At 43.5% G+C, this 19,638-nt stretch overlaps 1 protein-coding gene across 1 annotated transcript in view; it reads left to right on the top strand.

The window, feature by feature from the left end:
- GNB4 (G protein subunit beta 4) overlaps nucleotides 1-19,638 on the top strand; it is a 53,280-nt gene that overhangs the window by 26,492 nt on the left and 7,150 nt on the right. Inside the window, exons 2-8 of the mRNA XM_090051451.1 lie at nucleotides 811-915; nucleotides 12,902-12,940; nucleotides 13,763-13,869; nucleotides 14,905-14,968; nucleotides 17,736-17,898; nucleotides 18,337-18,403; nucleotides 18,511-18,712. Coding sequence (XP_089907577.1) covers nucleotides 859-915; nucleotides 12,902-12,940; nucleotides 13,763-13,869; nucleotides 14,905-14,968; nucleotides 17,736-17,898; nucleotides 18,337-18,403; nucleotides 18,511-18,712 — 699 coding nt within the window. The 5' untranslated portion in view covers nucleotides 811-858. The remainder of the gene's footprint in view (nucleotides 1-810; nucleotides 916-12,901; nucleotides 12,941-13,762; nucleotides 13,870-14,904; nucleotides 14,969-17,735; nucleotides 17,899-18,336; nucleotides 18,404-18,510; nucleotides 18,713-19,638) is intronic.

Raw genomic sequence — 19,638 nt, 5'->3', positions numbered from 1 at the left:
ACCCCCACATGGACCTCCTTCTCCCTCTGTACAGCTGGATTGGGCCCATCACCTAGATCTGGTCCACAGACAGACAGGGCATTGCCCATCCAGCTGGAGGGGCAAGGTTGATCACCACTGATTTTTAACTCTTTGGAAGCTTGTCTATCTAGAATGCAAGTTCTTTAAGGCAGACCCATTTCATGTGTGGTGTGTAGCAGAATATATCCACCATGAGGGCTTTTGTGTGCTGCTGTTCTACAAATAGTAACTTTGCTGGTGGAAACGGACATAGTTTACTTGCCCAAGAATAGCATTCTTGTGGAAATCACCTGAATTTGAGTCTTGGTTTTGGATTTTGTTGGTCCTGCTATGCGCTCACTTGCTCTCTTGGTCTCTCACTCTTTTGTTAAAGGACTTTTAATATATGTCTCTCTCTTTGTTTTACTCAATATTGTGCATCTAAGATTATGACATTTTGTTCCCTATTTCCAGCTTTTGTGGCAAAAAACAAAATTCTGGTTAGGATCCTTAACAGAGTGCAAAAAATCTACAGGCTTCATAGCTGAGCTTTCCAGATTGCAGCTGGTGTTTGTCAATGTATAGTTGCTTCAACAACTGTTTAGAATCGAGTTTATTTAACTGTGCTGTTTGTGGCAACCAAGGAATCTATGTAGCTTATCTTACGTAAAATATTATGATATCTAGTGGTGGGGATCTACCTCAAAAGAGCCTTTAACTGAAAGTTCAGTGAGTTTATGTGCATTACTGAAGACAGAAGAAACGAGGTCCAAACAATGGAAATTAATTTTCCTCTCTTCCAACTGGCAGATTTTCTTACCGGTGCTGTAACAGTGTGAGGAATACAGATCCACAAAGATGAGTGAGCTAGAGCAGTTACGGCAGGAAGCGGAGCAACTGCGGAATCAGATCAGAGTAAGTCATAACTTCCTCGCCCATTTTGTTTTCTTGGAATAAAAGACATGGGGATAGAAGAAAAAAAGTACATGGGTTGCTCACCCATATTTTAAACACTTCAAATAATTTCACAGAGGATTAAATCTGTGGGAGGCTCCAAGGGGGAAAAAAAAGGAAACCCAAACCTTGAAGCTCCATTCTTAATTTTCATACTGTTCTGTAGAGAATTGGAATATAGCAGGGTATTTTTACCCAGCGCTTTGGAGTTCTCAAGAACAGAAACGTATAGCTTTTATTGCCTTGGCAAAGCAAGATGAGTTGAAAATGTTTATTTAAGAAAATGTAACTTTTGGACTGTCTAGTAGGGGCATTTATATACATGCTGTGGGAGTGGGAAGCACTTTAATTAAAGTAGCTTCAAGAGGTGATCTGCTTAAAACACCCGGAACATCTTGTGTATTAGTGTCTCCACACTGAAAAATGGCAGCAGGGCGCTTTAAGTAAAGCTCATCTAATGACCTTTAGTTAAAGCGCCCCCAATGCAATTTTTCTATGCAGGGAAGCTAATACACGAGATGCAGGAGTCTGCTGCAGCATGGGAATTACCACACTCCAGTAGACTCAGTTAATTGAGTTACCCTCTGCTACTGTTTTTCTTGATTAGAAATATTTCAGAGAAGTTGTATGAGCATCAAGCATGAGAAAAATGTTCCAGTATCAGGTTTTCCAGTGTTTTTTTTTTTTACCTTCCTCTATTGTATCTCTCTCTTGTCCTAATATTTGACTCAAATCATCCATCACAGATGAACCTGTTTGACCTGTTGCCTGGCACCCAGTGTTTTGTCAAAAAGCAGTTGCGTCACTGATAAATCAATGAAATATATATTTTCCCCACTAAAAAAATAGGATGTCAACCTCAGAGTTGCCGGTATTGTCTTTTTTACTTCTGAATTGTCATTTCTTCATATATATATTTGGTATCCATAACAAGTACTTTGTCACAAAGACCTGAAAAAAGGAAAATAATGTATTCATAAGCTAGATTTCTGTGTAGGAGTCCCTTAACTTGAAGGCAAAATGAACTTGATTAGGGCTGCAGATTCATGTAGAAGCTAGTTGCACATGTAAACCTTTTTCAGCAGCAGCTGTTGGCAGTAGTTCATAAATGTAGGGTTGAAAGGGATCTGAGAAGATCATCAAGCCCGACCCCCTACCCTGGGCAGGAATGAATACTGGGTTCATATGACCCAGCTAGGTAATTATCAAGCCTATTTTAAAGACCCCTAAGGTAGGAGCTAGTACCACTTCCCTTGGAAGCTGGTTTCAGGTCCTTGTCCTGTGATAGTCTGCTGCTTTGTCATGGCAGGCATTGGACTACTGATAGGCAACACATAACTGATCTCTGTGCCATGCAATATTTTTTTGAGGCTGAATTACTATTGGTCTGCTTATAGTATCACCCATGTAATGTTTTCCTTTAACTCAGCTGTCATTTATTGAAAGGTAAGCCAGTCAGTGGTAAGAGTTATAATACTCGGGACTCTCCTAGCTAGAGTTCAGGAATGCAGATTATTTAAAAATATCTCACTGTTACATCTTTTACAGTAGTATCCAAGTGACATGTTTAGCAGAATAAAGGGGCGTGGGGGGCAGGAGTAACCAGCAAAGTCTAGAAGCATGGGAAATAACTGTGGTAGAAAATAGGCATAGCTGTACCTAGATTAACCCTGACCAGTGGCTGTCCAGTCTCTTCTGGGACATCTCCAGTGATGGAGAGTCCACAGCTTGCCTGGGCAGTCTATTCTACTGCCTCACTGTTTTAAGTGAAGAAGTTGTGTTGGATATCCAATATAAACTTACTTTGCTGCAACTTCATGCCATTGGTCTCCATCATCCTCTCTGCAGGAAGAGAGGAAAAAGTGCCTTCTCTCTTCTTTATGGCAGTCCTTCAAGTACCTGAAGACTGCTAGCTTGTCCCCTCTTAAGTGTCTTTTTGTGCCAGCTGAACATGCCTAGCTCCTTCAGCTTCTCCTTGTTGGATTTACCTTTCAAGACTTTGATCATTTTAGATGCCTACCTCTGGACCCTCTCTGACTTCTCCACATCCTCTTTAAAATGTGGAGCCCAGAACTGTACACAGTACTCCAGATAAAGCCTAACCATTGCCAAGTAGAGAGGCACTATCACTTCCCATGTCTTTCACCTAATGCTTCTATTGATGCAGTTAAAAAAAACATTTGCCTTTTGTGCAGCTGCACCACACTGCAGGCTCATTGAGTCTGTGGTTGACCAGGACTCCCAAGTCCTTTGCCAGAAAGCATATTTTATATTTATTTTTGATTACCATATAAAAGACAACCCTGATTAAGCACAGGGACACTTTTAGGAACGTAGCCGAGTGGGGCAAGGGCAGAGGCGGGCTGTCCACTGTGGCCTCTAGGCTTTCCTCTCTGCTGCATCCCTCGCCTGGTGGTGGGAGGTGCAACTCGCCACTGCTGTTACTGCTGGATGGGCAGGGGACACGCAGCCATTGCATGGCTCCTGGGGCAAAGCAGAAGGGCAGAAAACATGAGTCCACAGTGAGCAGCCTGCCTCCTCCCTGGATACAAATCTGAGGGGGGAGCATATGCAATCTGTCCTGCCTTGCCTTGTTACATAAAGTAGCTGGAAAACAATGTGGGAGGCTGCCCATTATATGACCTGATGCCTAGGGCATTATACATGGTTCCGAACCTCCCCTTATACTGTGTCTCATGCCTCGCAGATGGTATCCAAATCACTCCCAACTCCCCCAGCCCTGTTAGGCCACTGGCCCAAACTACCCACTATTACTCCCCCAGCTCCATTGCTGAGCCACACTCAAGTCCACTCACTGGGGCTGGGGTATGCGCAGTCCTTCTGGCCCTTCATACCGACCCTACTGTAAACGCACCTGCGCAGCCCTTCAGGCCTACCTGCGCAGACCCTACTCTACGCAATCCATGTGCAGCCCTTCAGGCCCCATATGGGTCCTGCTCTACGTGGCCTACTACTCAGGTGTTCCATCACATGTCCCTCTACTGGGACCGTTACACCACACTTTCACTAGGGCTTCTGGGCCTTATACCCCCTTGGGTGTCAGGAGTTTGTCAACCTACCTGGGCCCCCAACTTGGCCTGCGGCCCACTCTGGCCTCGGGTATCTCTCAACATGTCTGGACCCTGCCTGTTCCTGCTATGGGGTTACCCACCAGGTTGTGGGGGCTGAGGTTATAAGGCACCCCATATTTGCCTTTCACTAGGGAGGCAATTGGTGTGACATTTCCTGGGGATCACCCCGCCACAGGCAGCCCCACCATACCGTCCTACCCTAGCAGAGTGTCATTTCAGGTCATGTCTCAGGACTAGGAACATCCTCCATCCCCATAGTTCCTACCCTGAACATCCAGGTGTTTTGGGAGCAGCAGCTCCAACTAGGTGATGTTCTCCCTGAAGCAACTGCTGGCTCTACTGCTCAGGGCTTGCTCTTATTCTCCAGCAGCTAGGCCCTCCTCCAATCAGGCAGCCTCCTGCTGGCCATGTGACTCTCCTGATTGGCACTGCAGTCACCTGCAGGCTGCTCTGTTGCCTGCTCAGGCCTTTAAAGTGGCAGGCACCAAAGGTGCCCTGCCATCCATTAATTATTACCCTTTGCTTGTGGTGATCAAACAGTTATCTATCCACCTTGCAGTAGTTTTATCCAGCCCACATTTTACCAATTCGTTTATGAGATCTTATGAGACCTTTATCAAAAGGGTGCTGAAGTCCAGATATACTGTATCTACAGTCTTACCTTCATCCACCCAAGTAGTTACTTTGTTAAAGAATGAGATCAGGTTTGTTTGACATGATTTGTTTTTTGTAAATCCATCCTGGCTGCTAGCAGTCATCCTTTTCCCCTCCAGATGCTTGCAAATAACCTTCCTTATGATATGTTCCAATAACTTCCCAGGTATTGAGGTGAGACTGACTGGTCAGACTTGGTGGGATAGCTTGCATGACTGGAGCATTGTCATGGATGTGTACAAACTGTTCAGGAAGGACAGGCAGGGGAGAAGAGGAGGAGGAGGAGGAGTTGCACTTTATGTAAAAGAGCCGTGCAGTTGCTCAGAGCTGCGTTATGAAACTGGAGATAGGCCTGTTAAAAGTGTCTGGGTTATGGTTAGAGGGGAGAGCAGCAAGGGTGATGTTGTAGTGGGTGCTTGCTATAGACCAGCAGAGCAGGAAGAAGTGGTGAATGAGGCTTTCTTCAAACAGTAGAAGTTTCCCCATCACAAGCCCTGGTTTTCGTGGACAATTTTCCCTCCCAGTCGATGTCAGGGTGATTTGCAATACAGCAGTGCTCAGGCAATCCAGGAAGTTTTTGGAGAATGCTGGGGACAACTTCCTGGTGCAAGTGGTGGAGTGGCCAACTAGGGGCTGCTGCTCTTCCTGACCTGCTGCTCACAAACAAGGATGAATGGTGGGGAATTTAGTAGTGGATGGCAACTTGGGCAGCAGTGACCACAAGATGATTCAATTCAGGATCCTGAGGCAAGGAAGGATGGAGAGCAGCAGAGTACAAACCCTGGACTTCAGAAAAACAGGCTTCGATTTGCTCAGGGAGCTCACGGGCAGGATTCCCTGGGAAGCCAGACTGATGGGGAGGGGAGTCCAAGAGAGCTGGCTGTACTTTAAGGAAGTCTTAATGAGAGTGCAGGAACAAACCATTCCAATGCATAGGAAGACTAGCAAGTATGGTAGAAACCAGCTTGGCTTAGTAGGGAACTCTTCAGTAAACTATATCACAAAGAGGCAGCTTATAAAAAAGTGGAAACTTGGACAGATAACTAGGGGGGAATATAAGAGCATTGCTCGGGCATGCAGGGATGGAGTCAGGAAGGCCAAAGCGCAATTGGAGTTGCAGCTAGCAAGGGATGTGAAGGGTAACAAGAAGGGATTCTACAAGTATGTCGGTAGCAAGAGGAGGATTAGGGAAAGTGTGGGTCTCTTACTGAATGGGGGAGGCAACCTTGTGACAGGATGCAGAAAAGGCAAAGTGCTTGGTGCCTTTTTCACCTCAGACTTCACAGGCAAGATTAGCTCCCAGACTACTGCACCAGGCAGCACAGTTTGGGGAGGAGGTGCACAGCCCTCAGTGGTGAAAGAACAGGTTAGGGACTGTTTAGAAAAGCTGAATGCACAAGTCCATGTGGCCAGATCAGATGCACCCAAGGGTGCTGAGAGAGTTGGCTGATGAGATTGCAGAGCCACTCTTCTTTTGAAAATTCATGGTGAGGTCCTGGATGACTGGAAAAGGGCAAACATAGTGCCCATATTTAAGAAAGGGGGAAAAAAGAGGATCCAGGGAACTACAGACCAGTCAGTGTCACCTCAGTCCATAGAAAAATCATGGAGCAGATCCTCAAGGAACCCTTTTCTAAGTGCTTGGAGGAGAAGGTGATTAGGAACAGTCAGCATGGAGTCAGCAATGGCAAGTCATGCCTGAACAACCTGATTGCCTTCTATGATGAGATGAATGTCTCTGTGGATTGGGGGTGACCAGTGAATGTGCTATACCTGGACTTTTAGCAAGGCTTTTGATACAGTCTCCCATAGCATTCTTGCAGGCAAGCCAGAGAAGTATGGGCTGGATGAATGGACTGTAAGGTGGATAGAAAACTGGCTAGCACATCAGGCTCAGAGGGTCGTAATCAATGGCTTGATGTCTAGTTGGTAGCTGGTATCAAGTGGAGTGCTCCAGGGGTCAGTCCTAGGGCTGGTTTTGTTCAGTGTCTTCATCAACAACCTGGAAGATGGCATAGAGTGCACCCTCAGCAAGTTTGCAGATGATACCAAGCTGGGGGAGAGTAGCTGGTACACTGGAGGGTAAGGGTAGGATTCAGAGTGACCTAGACAAATTGGAGGATTGGGCCAAAAAGCATCTTATGAGTTTCAACGAGCACAAGTGCAAAGTCCTGCACTTAGGATGAAACAATCCTATGCACCAGTACAGGCTGGGGACTGTACAGTAAGCTGAATATGAGCCAACAGTTTTCCCTTGTTGCCAAGGAGGCATCTGGCTCGGGCTCCCCCTGCTCCTCCCCGTGCTCAGCGTCCAGGCGCCAGCGATGCTTAGACTAAAAATGGTTAAGAACCCATGATCTAGAAGAGAGAAGACTGCAATGGAATTTAATAGCAGCCTTCAATTACCTGAAGTGGGAGTTGAAAGAGGATGGAGCCTAGACTGTTCTTAGTGGTGGCAGATGACAGAACAAGGAGCAATGGGCTCAAGTTGCAGCAAGGGAAGTTTATGTTGGATATTAGGAATCATTTGCTCACTAGGAGGGTAGTAAAACACTGGAACAGGTTACCCAGCAAGGTTGTGGAATCTCCATCCTTGGAGGCTTTTAAGACCCAGGTAGACAAAACTTTGTCTGGGATGATGGAGTTGCGGATGGTCTTGTTTGAGCAGGGGGTTGGACTAGATGACCACCGGAGGTCCCTTCTGACCCTAATTTTCTATGAATCTACGGTCTGTAGTTCCCTGGGATCTCCTTGCCTTTTTTGAAGAGGCACTACATTGGCCCTTTTCCAGTCCTCTCGTACTTGGCTTGTTTCCCACAACTTCATGAAGATTATGAAAGGCTCCAAGATTTCCTCTGCCAGTTCCTTCAGGACCCTGGGATGAAGCTCATCCTGTTCTACTGACTTGAATTCGTTCAGACCTAGCAAAAACTCTCTGACCCTCTCTCCTGTTATCTATTCATTCAGCTTGCCCCCTTCCTTAGCCAGGTAATTCCTATTAGGTATCTGACAACTTGCTTACTAATATTTTGGAAGACTGAGGCAAAATAACTGTTGAGTAGCTCCGCCTTCTTTGTATTTTTGGCTAGGAGTTCCCCCTGACTTGTTAACAGAGGGTCCATAGCTTCCTTGGTCCTTCTTTTCTGGCCAACATATTTATAGAACTTCCTCTTGTTGTCCTTGACCTCTGTTGCTAGGTACAGCTTGTTCTTTGTCATTGCCTTCCTGATTTTTGTCCTTGTAGGTTCTTGGTATTTTCTGGTACACGTCCTTGGTGACTTCCCCATTCTTCCCTTGCCTGTGTGCTTTCCTTTTGCATTTGAGGCATTTTAGAAGCTCCTTGTGCAACCATATTGGTCTCTTGCCATTCTTCTTGTGCTTCCGTCACTTTGGGATATTTTCTTGTTGGGCTTGCAATACTGTGCCCCTTAATAGCTCTCAGCCCCCCATGGTGCCTTTATCCTTCAATTTATACTTCCATAACACCTGCTTATTAGCTCCTTGAGTTGGATGAAATCTTCCTTTTGAAATGCAGTGTCTTGATTTTGCTGACTTCATGCTTTCCCTTTTTCAGGATCTGGAATTCTAGTGTGTCACAGTTTACCTGCCAAGTTATCCATCATACTCCTCATACTCCTAAGTTACCCATCATCTTCACATCCTCCACTAGTTCTTCCCAGCTGGTCAGGATAAGATCCAAGACAGATGATCCCCTAGCTGTATCCTTCAGTTTCTGGAAGAGAAAGCTGTCGTGCAAATAAGTTAGGAACCAGCTTGACATTTTAAGTTTGGCTGCGTTGTTCTTCCAGCGGATGTCCGGAAAATTGAAGTTCCTTAGCAGTACCATCCTGTAGCTTTTGGATAGTTTTGTCACCTGCTTGAAGAGTGCCTGTTGTTAGTTCTGGCCTGTGGCCCACATTGGACATGTCTGCACTTGGAATTAAGGTGCCTGAATTTTCTGTGCAGAAAATTCAGGCAGATTAAACTGGGATTCTGCACCCATCTGAATGTGCGCCTGTTGAGAATAGTTCATTCTAGGGCTGCTCCTGCCCCCAGGTGCCAGCTCCAAGCTGGCAGGGGCCACGGTGGCTGGTTTCAATCTCCGTATGGCTGGCAGGCAGCTGCCCACTGAGCTGCGACAGCTCTCCCTGTCTCCTGTGGACCTTTGCTGCCTAGGCTGTCTAGGAGCAATTTGCTCTTGGTCAGCGTCTGCATGTGCACATTGGTGCATTAGTTTAATGGGCCAATTTCTAGTACCTATAGGTACTAGAAATCAGTGCATTAGACTAATCTACTGCACAGTAATTGCTGTGCACGTGTAGATGGTGATGCTTTACTGAGAATTAGATTAATTTAATGTGCTGTAAAGCATCTCATATAGATTCACCCAGTAGGTAGTAGTATCCCATTCAGTTTTTGTCAAGCTGAGATGAGCACATGTAGCTTTAACTTGGGGGGATACTGCCAGCCATGCTGTTTAATAATAAAAATAATAAATAGTAATAAATAATAATAGGTCTGGCTCACTTAATTGATTACATCCATTGCTGAGCTACTTCAGCTGTTGCATGCTTAGCTTAGCTATCTCACTTGTTTCATTCTGCAAGCAAAAAGGATTCTTAAACACTAGGAAATTTATTACTCTGGTATTTAAACCTGTTCTCCTACTAGATATCAATATTTTTTAAATTATTTAACTGTAGAAATACTTAAAAATAGGTAGAGATGGTCTAATCAGCTTTTGAGCTTGCTCTTGAAAGGAAGACTCATGCTGCTTTTATTTTTAAAGTGTCATCAAAATAAGCTATACATAAACATATGTTAGAAGATCACAAAGTTGGCAAAGTCAAGAACAGAGAAGCCAGATGCAAGTTTCTCCTTTATATGTACATAATGATTTAGTCTTTAAGCATGTGAGCACCTGTTTTTTTTTTTCCTGTAGGGCCATTGCCTTATTCAGTGCACAAGATGGATGTGTTCTGGACGGTGAATCAAGGTTGGGGAGTGCTGGTTCCTTTCTTGTGCAGGGAATTAGGCAGGAATAACAGGAAGGTTAAAAGGCTGGTTTCAGTTTAAAGCAGCTGTCTAAGAAGTTGCTCGAGACAGTTGGGTTCTGTCTGTGCTTCCATCATAGAGTACCTGTGGGAAACTAGGTATTTGCATAAACCACCTGTTGTCAGGTGGTCCCTAAATGTAGATTTCTTATTTTTTAAATGTTTGGCTTGACCCCTTGGTTGAGCACTTGTATCTGCGGCTGAATTTTATTAACAGCAGTGGTTAGCTGATCAAATTGTATACAGTGCAAAGTTTGCTCAGAAATTCAGTCCTAGGTGACTGATTCGTCATCCCAAATTAGTGGACTTGTGACCCTTATTTTAGTGTTTGTGTTCCCTTTGTGGGGATGTAGGATGATGATGATACCACCTTAACTCTCACAGGTGTTTGTGAAAATAAATTAATAATTTCTTGGGCTTTTATATTAAACTGAAAAAATACTCATCATGTGGCATCATCTTAACAACCACACAACGAATATTTTCAGTTTGATGTAAAAGCCCAAGAAATTACACACCACACTTGCATCAAGCGAACATTAAAGTTGCAAACTCTGCACTATAAAGTTAAGAAAGGAGAGCATAAAAAGTGCCCACGCAGTTGCAATTTGAACATGCTGAAGGATGCAAGCATGGCTGGAACCTTTGAATCTATCAGCAAAAAATTGTGCCTTTTGGCTCTCAGAGTAAGTGATAACGTAATAGTTCATTTCTGGGTCAGTGTTCAGGTGAGAGGGGCTCCTTGCTTGTGGTTTCACTGACAGCAGAGACGGGAAGCGGTGAGGCTTGGCGTGCTGGGTTCCATCCGCACACTATGGGGACTGTTCTGTAGTGAGTGCAAACTTTTGCCTGTTCTTCCAGGTGTGACCCTTTCTGTTCTGTCTTTTAACCAGTCCGTGTTCTAATCATGTACCCTCCCTTGGCCACTTGTTCCTTTCTCTTTGCCAACCATTCAACGTCCTGTTCATCCCCCCTTGTATTCTTATTTTCTCTATCCAATCAGTTACTTGCAGCCTCTGATCCCACCAAATGTTTCTAATCCTTGGCTTCCTCCTCAGACTCCTTGTCCAGTTGTGCTGTTTTCCTCCTCAATCAAGGGCAGAGGAAACCTTTTCCTGTTACCTGTGCTCAGCCAGTTAAGTTCTCCCCCATAGCTACAAGCCTATGCTCTGTTCTACCCTGCTGTGCAGTTTGGTTTCAGTTTCTCCCCTCCATCCTCCTTTCTTCCTTCCGTCTGGGTCCTAGTCAGTCTGCCTCTCTGCGTCAACCTGTTGGCTCTTATCCCAGGTCGACTTGCCAGCCAGTCTTAGTCTCTGCCATTCTCCTTGCCCCCAAATGCTTAGTTCCTGTTTCCCTCTTCCTCCACCAGCCTCCTGTCTACCTCATCTGGTTCCCTGTCCCAGGCTACTCTTCTTGTGTATGTGCCCCACCTGTCGCCATCCATCGTGAAGCTGGGCTGCCCTTTTGTCCCCCATTCACTTGAACAGGGCAGCTTTCTTTTTTTATGTTGTCTGGAGCAGCAAGATGAGAGGTGTCACTTGCACCTGGTATGGCCCACAGTCAAAGCTGCAGGTGCAGGGAAATCCTACTTGGCTCTGGGCAGTAGTAGCAGGCCTGGTGTAGCCAGAAGCTGTGGAAAGTGTAGTTGCCAAAATCTAAAATATCTGCTGAGCATATAAAAACTGCAAATTTTCAAAAGTCCAACATACCCAAATTTGATTTGAATGAATTTTTGTAGCACATTCCTAGTACCTGACATATTTCAAGTCCTTGTTCTACAACCATGCAGATGCTACACTTTTTCAAAGAGAAAGGTAGCCAGAATTGAATATGGGAATAATGTAGTTTTGTCTTATTCTTGTAAATGGCTGAACTGTTTGGCTAAAACTTTCCAAAATAATTCTGAAGGGGCCAACATCTGACATGGAAAAAGTCAGCCCATACAGTTGAAAGTCAGTGAAGTGAACTGAGAATGGGGTCTTTGAATAGAAAGCATTAGGCAACCTTAAGAGCTGCTGTTGCTAGCCTTGCCAGTAAAAATCTAAATTTAAAAATACAGATAAACTAAGGGTTGAGGATACTGACCCTGTCCTGATTCTAGGAACAGATCTTCCTTGTTTAGGCAGCAAAGGCAGCAGACTGCAGACAGGATGCTACTGTTCAAACATCTGTAGCTTATGTTAATTTGCCAGTTGGGTGGGAACAGCTGTGTCAAAGAGGAAATCACATGTACCAAATTGGAGTAGCCAGGAAGAAGTTCCTGCAGCACCACTTCCTGCCACAAGTAAGATGATCATAATGAAAGGATTAAGAATTGCTTCCTTGGACAAGCAAGCTGAGCAAGTGTAATGTAAATAGTCAGTGTCTTCCCTTTTGTCTTGTTTCACGCGCAGCACTGACCACCCCTGCTCGTTTCTTACTTAGCAGTGATAATAAATGGGATTTTGTGTCTCTAGCTCTCCTGCTAAATTCAGTGCCCTTCTCCTAAAAGTAGGGAGGAAGAAAGAAACCAAGAGATTCAACTACTTCTGCTTCTTCCCTCATCTTGAAGAGAGTAAAATTGAGCTGCAAATACAGCTCTGGGAAGTAGAATTAGGAGAGCTCAGCTGTTAAAGCATTCGGTTTACGGCATGTCTCAGCTTCTCTCCCTCGGTCCTCTGCCAGTTTTGGGGGGTTTTTTCAGGTGGAGCATGCTGTATCCTCCTCCTCTTCTGTTAAAGGTGATGGTAAGATTTCTTCATTCAGGCCTTAGTTGCATGCTTCCTCCTCTGTTTTTCTACTCTTACCCCATAATGTGTCTGATTTTCCTGAATAATAAAAAAAGCCCTTTAAGTGAATGATTTAAAATTGCATAGGGCTCAATGTAACATTCACCAGTTCAGAGGGAGATTCAGTTAAGGGGACTCTAGCTTCTTTTTAATGACTTAAAATTGTAAAGATCCTTACCTATTTCAGCTAGTTAAGTATTGGTTTCACTCTTAAACTAAGATCAGAGACTATTGACCTTGCATATTTTTTTTTTTTTTAATTCCTATCAGATTTTCAGTCTCGATTTAGAAGGACTTTGGTTGATAAATGTTTTCAGGTTATGTTCAGTGTAATTATGTTCTAGATTGAGAGTAACTGTTTTTTTCCCCTCTGTTTTAGGATGCCAGAAAAGCATGTAGTGACACAACTCTTGCTCAGGTATGTCATTAGCTCTGTATATGTAGAAGTTGCATGCATGTAGTCATAGGATTCTTGCATGATTATAGCTGACTGTGGCTGGACAGAATCAGTGTAGCGGTTCTCTAGAAGTATGGTACTTAGTGTGCTACTGAAATTACAAAATTTCTAGCTTTAATTACGAGAGAGATTTATGAAGACCTCTGTACTGATATCAACTGGCTCTCAGACCCTATCTCCTATAGGGACAAACAGTTTACAAGTACTTAGCTTTCTCAGTTTATATACTAATGCTACTTGTTTAAAGTTTTAAAATAAAACTACATAATTTCGTAGTTCTATCCCACCACTTCGGCTGTTAGAAAACTGTTCCTGGATCCCTGGGTGTAAACAATTTGTTATATTTGGAAACTGAAGTTATTCTTAATTAAAGTCCAGTTTTAAGTTTTTTTTCAATTGCAACCAAAATACACTGCAACAAATATTGAATGATTTTCTTCTGTGGCTATTGCTTAAGTGTTTGTCAATTTTGGCAACGTAAAAATCAAGTTCATACAGAATGTCTAGACAAATTGTCTTCAAAGAGTGTCTGCAGCTTTACAGTAGCAGTTATTAACTCTGCTTTTACTGTTACCGTGAATTTTGGAAGACCCCTTGGTTTGTTTAGAATGTCATGTGACCTAATTTTTGTGGGATTGCCCTGCGCTTTACTAACGTTGCTGTTGTACATCTGAAGCCTACTGATGCAGGATACTTGGGTTCTAGAAGTGTTCAAAGTGTTGCTTGCACTTTTGACCATCTCTGAGATGCAGAATAATCAGTAAGTTTTGTTTGCCTGTGCAGATCACCACAAGTCTGGACTCAGTGGGGCGAATCCAAATGCGAACAAGGCGTACGCTGAGAGGTCACTTAGCTAAAATCTATGCTATGCACTGGGGATCTGATTCAAGGTTTGTACAATTGATACTTGAAGTCAGAGATCGAGGGCATCTTTTAACTCCTGAAAATGTTGTAGGTTAATATCAGAAAATAGACCCAGCTCTGAAGCCTAATCACGCTTCCGCCTGCCCTAAGAACATGGATCATGGTTTGAGAAACATTTCCATACTTTATACTGCCTTTTTCTTTGAGCTAATTTTAACTATATGAGTAATGAGAATATAACTTCTCTTATAAGGACATTGTAAGGCTGTTGGAGAATTTTTGGGGTTTTTTCAAATTTGATACCACTTAGCTTTTTGGAATTATTTATATTGCAGTCTCTGAACCTCAAAGGGAAATAATGTAACTTAATATGTTTTTAAGATTTACTGTAAATGTATGTTAACAGAGCATTAATAAAGCCATAAGACAACACATTTAAGTTCCTAGGAAGCACATTGTCTTGTAAGCAACAATAAGAAATACATCCTGCTATGTAGTTATAGCTGTTCCAGTGTTGATGCTGATTATGACTAAGGAATTCATTAAAAAAAATTGGCAAGTTATCCAGATGAGAGTGAAGTGTACTGATAACTTGGTGTATTAGCTCATTTTGAAAATGTTTTGAACAATATTTAATAAAAACTTTCAAGAATTCCCAACAGTAACAAAAAAAAGACTAAATCAAGAAGACTGTTGTTTGTTCATTAGTTCCGATGGAGCGAAAAGATAATTCTGGAACATCCCTTAAAAGTGTGAATTTTTTTCTAAATAACTGATATCCTCCATTCAAACACATGGGCGTTCTAGTTTGAAATCAGTTATTATAGCCTGTTTCAATAGTGACTGTGTGCCCATGGATGCAGGTAATGTTCTTCATCCTGCAACATATTGTTCTTTGCAGCTGTTCAAGGATATATTGGCCCTAAAAAGATTTAAAAATAGAAAGAAGCAGAAAATGGAAAGCCTATTCTGAGTTGTATTCATGTATGGCTTGTGTCTATTTTGAAATTTAGTAGGATGCAAGGAATTAACGTCATTCTCTGTTTTGTGGTTATCTTTAGGCTACTAGTCAGCGCTTCCCAAGATGGAAAATTAATTATTTGGGATAGTTATACAACAAATAAGGTAGAGTTGTTTATAATCCCTATGGTAATCTGGGCCTATAGAGGTGGTGGGATTTATTTTCTTGTCTCTCCTTTGATTTTTATATCTGTTTCTTCCTTCTGTTCGTAAAATACTTGTCATTTATTTGGATTGAAGATGTAACTAATTTGCTTTGATTCTCTTTCTCACTAAGTGCAGACATTTTGGGGGCTAGGGTGTGGTTAGATTGGGTTAAAAATGGCCGCCAGATCTCACTTAGTTCACCCAGGGGCAGACCTTACACTTAGACCCTGTCTCAGTGATCGGTAATCAGTCTAAACCCCAGAACAGTACAGAAGTTATATGCACACAGACCTGTCTAAAAATGGTGGAACCCTGTCTAAGGTAGACGTGGATTGATGTACACTCATACTTAATCAGTCTAGGTTAGACTGGTGAATCAAACTTCAGGACAGTTACCTGCACGGCCCCAGGCTGGGAAAGCCCAGCTGCTGGCCCCAGCCCCAGAGCTGCACTTTTCCTACCTGTCCCTCTGGCACCAGGCCATTTTTAAGCCCCTGGACCCTTGCCATAGACCGACCAGCCAGCCCCTGTACTCTCCATCCTGCAAGCTGGTCTGGGTGCTGGTTTTATCAGTGTTTGCTGCTGCCAGAAGCCAAGGAAGTAAGTATCAGTAGGGGAAGGGGCAAAAGGGGGTAGGACTATGTTTGCCGGAGGGAATTTGGGGAGGGGGTTAAAAACAGCCCCTTGGTTTCCCCCAAGACTCCCCTGACAGACCTTGTGAATCCCCCTGATCCCGTCAAACCATCCTGGACCCCAGGAACCCCACATGAATCCTGCCTGCCCCCTAGATTCCCCCCAGTCACTCCTGTGGATCCCTGCTGCTACTCCCGATCCCTGCAGCTCCCCCTCCCTAGGCCCTCCTCTCTCCATCCGGACTTACCTTAGATCAGCTGGCTATTTTTAACTCAGTCTAACCTCCCCCTAACCTCTATGAATGTCTGCACTTAGCCTCTGTTTCTAACTCCAAATGCATTTTTAGCTTGGGTAGAATACCTTTTATGTAGAGCTTTTACTCATGGATTAAAACAGAATATTCCTTATAACCTATGTTAACAAAGCCCTAGACGAGTGGTGTCTGACTCCCAGGGTCTTTTGGAGGGAAAGCAGCTCTCCTGATCCTTGCCGTAAAGCTTGTCTCTGAGTGGGAGAATTGAATCTTTCTGAATTCTAATTAATGCCTTATTCTTGTTCTTCATCTGTTCACATGGCTAATGTAATTTGACAGAAGCAACAGCATAAATCTGTTGCAGGAGCAGTCAACCACAGCGTTTGCAAAGTGGCAGTGGGAATGTATTACAGTCAAATGCTGGGAACGTCACGCATGCAGGACTGACAAGTCTGTGATCTTAAACAGGGTTGACAGTAACTGCAGTTGTACACCAGGTGGCCCTTATTCATGCTCCGATCGCTTCCCAAAGGTGGCACCATGGGTCTGAATTTGGAGAGGCTGTAACTTATACCCTTTTGTGAGCTTGTGTAACATCTATCAGAGATGTTACTTTTTTCTTAATAAAGAAATCATAATAATGATGCCATGTTAAAGAATGATATGCTGACTAGCCTTCCCTTCCTTCAGCTTTGTCACCCCACACATACAAGTTAGAGGAGGTTAAGCCCTTCTAGGCCCCCTCCCAGTGGCCCTGCATATGTGCTTCACTCGCTCTGAACCTTTTCTTTAGTGTTTGATTTTTCCCAAAAGCGTCCCAGGCACACCCCATAGATCACACTACATGTGCCAAGAAGTTCTGCACTTTTTCCAAATTGACTACAGGATAAATAGTGCAGGTAGCACTAAAGCCCTAGGCAAGCCAAGGAGCACTTTGGCTCTGGTGGGTCCTTGAATTCCCAGGCGCTGAACAAGCGCCCGACAAGCCGATGTAACAGCTGCAAAGAAACCATGTTTTTGCTGTTCTTATATTGGCACGCACGCACTTTAGCAGGGCACATTATTTGCCAATAATTGTCTGCTAACTGGTTGGACCTTGGGTCATTCACTGATAATTGCGATATAAAGGGGTAAATTTATCCAGCGGAAATCACTTAAGCTGCTGATGGTAAGTGGCTTGTGAAAATGTCTGGTGGTGTGGGAGATTTGGTGGGGTTTGCATTATCATGTCTGGAAGTCACCCACTGATGGTGAAAGCTGATTAGCTGATGTGCGACATGGAAGTGCTGTTATTTGGATTTGACTGTACAAGATAAGCACGCTCCTTGGACTGGAGAAAGTAGTAGGGGGTGTGGAGACAAGGCAGGCCCAGAGCTGTGTGTGTGGGATGGGCAGATCCTCTGCTGATGTAAATTGGCATGGTTGCATTTTACATCATTTGAGCATCTGGTTCATGGAAGCAAAACTGGGAAGAGGAATGTGGCTAACAGAGCCTTAGCATACAATGTAAAAGCAGTTTCACACACTACAAAATATTCATACGTTAAAAAATTACAAAAAAGATCTTGTTCTCAGCTAGCACACACCAATGGGGGGGTGGTGCTTGTCCATCCTTTAATTTAAGCAAGGATTTGCAATAAAAATGTGAGTGTTTCTTAAAATCAGATTCTTTCTCCCCATATGTGTGTATATACATGCATTTTTTTTTTAGCAAACTTTGTCTCCAGTGCTAAAGCAAAATTGCAGATAACTGAAATCAGTAGGTGGGCAAAGATGGCTCTTTTGGAATGCGGTTGCCCAAAATCTGAAGTGTTTCTAACACGCCTTGTTTGTCTAAAGATGCATGCCATTCCCTTGAGATCTTCCTGGGTAATGACTTGTGCGTATGCACCTTCTGGCAATTACGTCGCCTGTGGTGGATTGGACAACATCTGCTCCATATACAATTTGAAAACCAGAGAGGGCAACGTGAGAGTGAGCAGAGAGTTGCCAGGGCACACAGGTTAGCTGCATTTCGGTTTTTTGTTTTTTCTTTTCAGGCTAAGTAAAGCAGTTCTAAGCCTGCACAGTTCACAGCGTGTCCTAAAGTGAACACAGTCCTACTGGTTCACCAAATGGAATATAGTTTAATGACCTCTCTGTTTGGATCCCTTTTGAAGTATGATTTTTTTATATTATGAGCTTGTTTTGACTCATCTTTAAAACTGAGTTGCATGCTTGCTCGGTTTTAGTGGAGATGGTGTTGGTAGCTCCCTGCGTGCAGGAGTGGAGCAGTACTTCTGACGCTAGACGACTGAGCATTTTAATGTTTAAAATGCAGCAGAAGTTTCCTGTCATGTAGTACTATACCCAGTGTTGGTGTAAATAACAGGAAGGTTTTGGGGTCACTTCTGTTGCTGCAGTGAGGTGTTAAATTAACATCACCTTGTTTCCGTTCCAGGATACCTGTCTTGCTGTCGTTTTCTAGATGACAACCAAATCGTCACAAGCTCAGGAGATACCACCTGGTGAGTTTTGGAGGCAGGGGTCTGATATTTAAGCACTTTGGTCATTTTAAAGCTAAGCTAGTAGAGAATGCAAGACATTGGCCTAACACTCTTGTTTGTACTTACAGTGCTCTATGGGATATTGAAACTGGTCAACAGACGACCACATTCACAGGGCACACTGGTGATGTCATGAGTCTGTCCCTAAGTCCAGACATGAGGACTTTTGTTTCCGGTGCCTGTGATGCCTCTTCCAAGCTTTGGGATATTCGAGATGGGATGTGCAGGCAGTCTTTTACGGGGCACGTGTCCGACATTAACGCAGTTTGTGTAAGTGAGCCTTGTTTTTCTAAATGGAGAGAGAGGAAATAAGGGTTCCTGTGCATTTTCAGCTTTAGCAGTTTAGCTTTCAACAATTGAACAGGATGGAGGCTTTTACTGCATTCAGCCCCCAGATGATAAATGTAGCTTCTTAGAATATGATAGACTTGATAACTAAGATCAAAGTGCATCTAACCACCTACAGTCTAGTTTTTTGGTGTAATTAGTATACCCAGACTGTAATGTGCTGACATGGGTCTAGAGATAATCCTGTAATATTCTTGTTTAATCTTGGTTTTCCTGCTAATTGCTGCTACCACCCTCACATGCTGGGTGCCCTTTTCTCAGCTTTCAGTAAACTGGGTTGCATTTCCTCTATGTTTTGATCCACAGGATACAAATTCTGATAAGGAGGTAACAAAAGCTAAACTGTAATTGTATGTGCTTTATAATCCATTGCAAATGCAAACCTACAGAATACCAATAGCATGGTTTGTGGAGAACTGCAGGCTGTACATTTGCAGCTGAATCAGTATGTTGTGCATTTCTTGGTCCTGTTTTTGGAAGTGTGGTTCTCATGCACTGGATTTTCTTTAGGACTTGTGGATCTTGGAGCCTAAAGTGTAAAATTGCAGTAATATCATGTTCAAAGCAACTTGGCTGGTCAGCTCAAGATGAAACATTATGTACAGGTTTCCCTTGCTTTATGTGGGTTCTGTATGTGCGAATTCGCTCTTATGCAGTGACCCTTTTTATACCAAAAATGTGTTGTATGCGAGGTAAATTCACTTTTGTGCAATCAGTGTGGTGGAAACCTGCGGTCAGCTGCTTTGTGCAGTGCATTGTGGGAGTGATATGCACCAAAACATAGTCTCCTGTGTGGATCTGTGCTCCTCGCTTGTTGTCTGCGACACGTTTCTGTAGTTGCTGTCCCC

Source organism: Crocodylus siamensis, chromosome 6 (genome assembly GCF_052110815.1).
Source record: "Crocodylus siamensis isolate JL-2025a chromosome 6, ASM5211081v1, whole genome shotgun sequence".
In the NCBI taxonomy this organism is placed as follows: Eukaryota; Metazoa; Chordata; order Crocodylia; family Crocodylidae; genus Crocodylus; species Crocodylus siamensis.
Note: the sequence above shows the minus strand (reverse complement) of the source record. Positions and strands in the feature narration are given on the sequence as shown.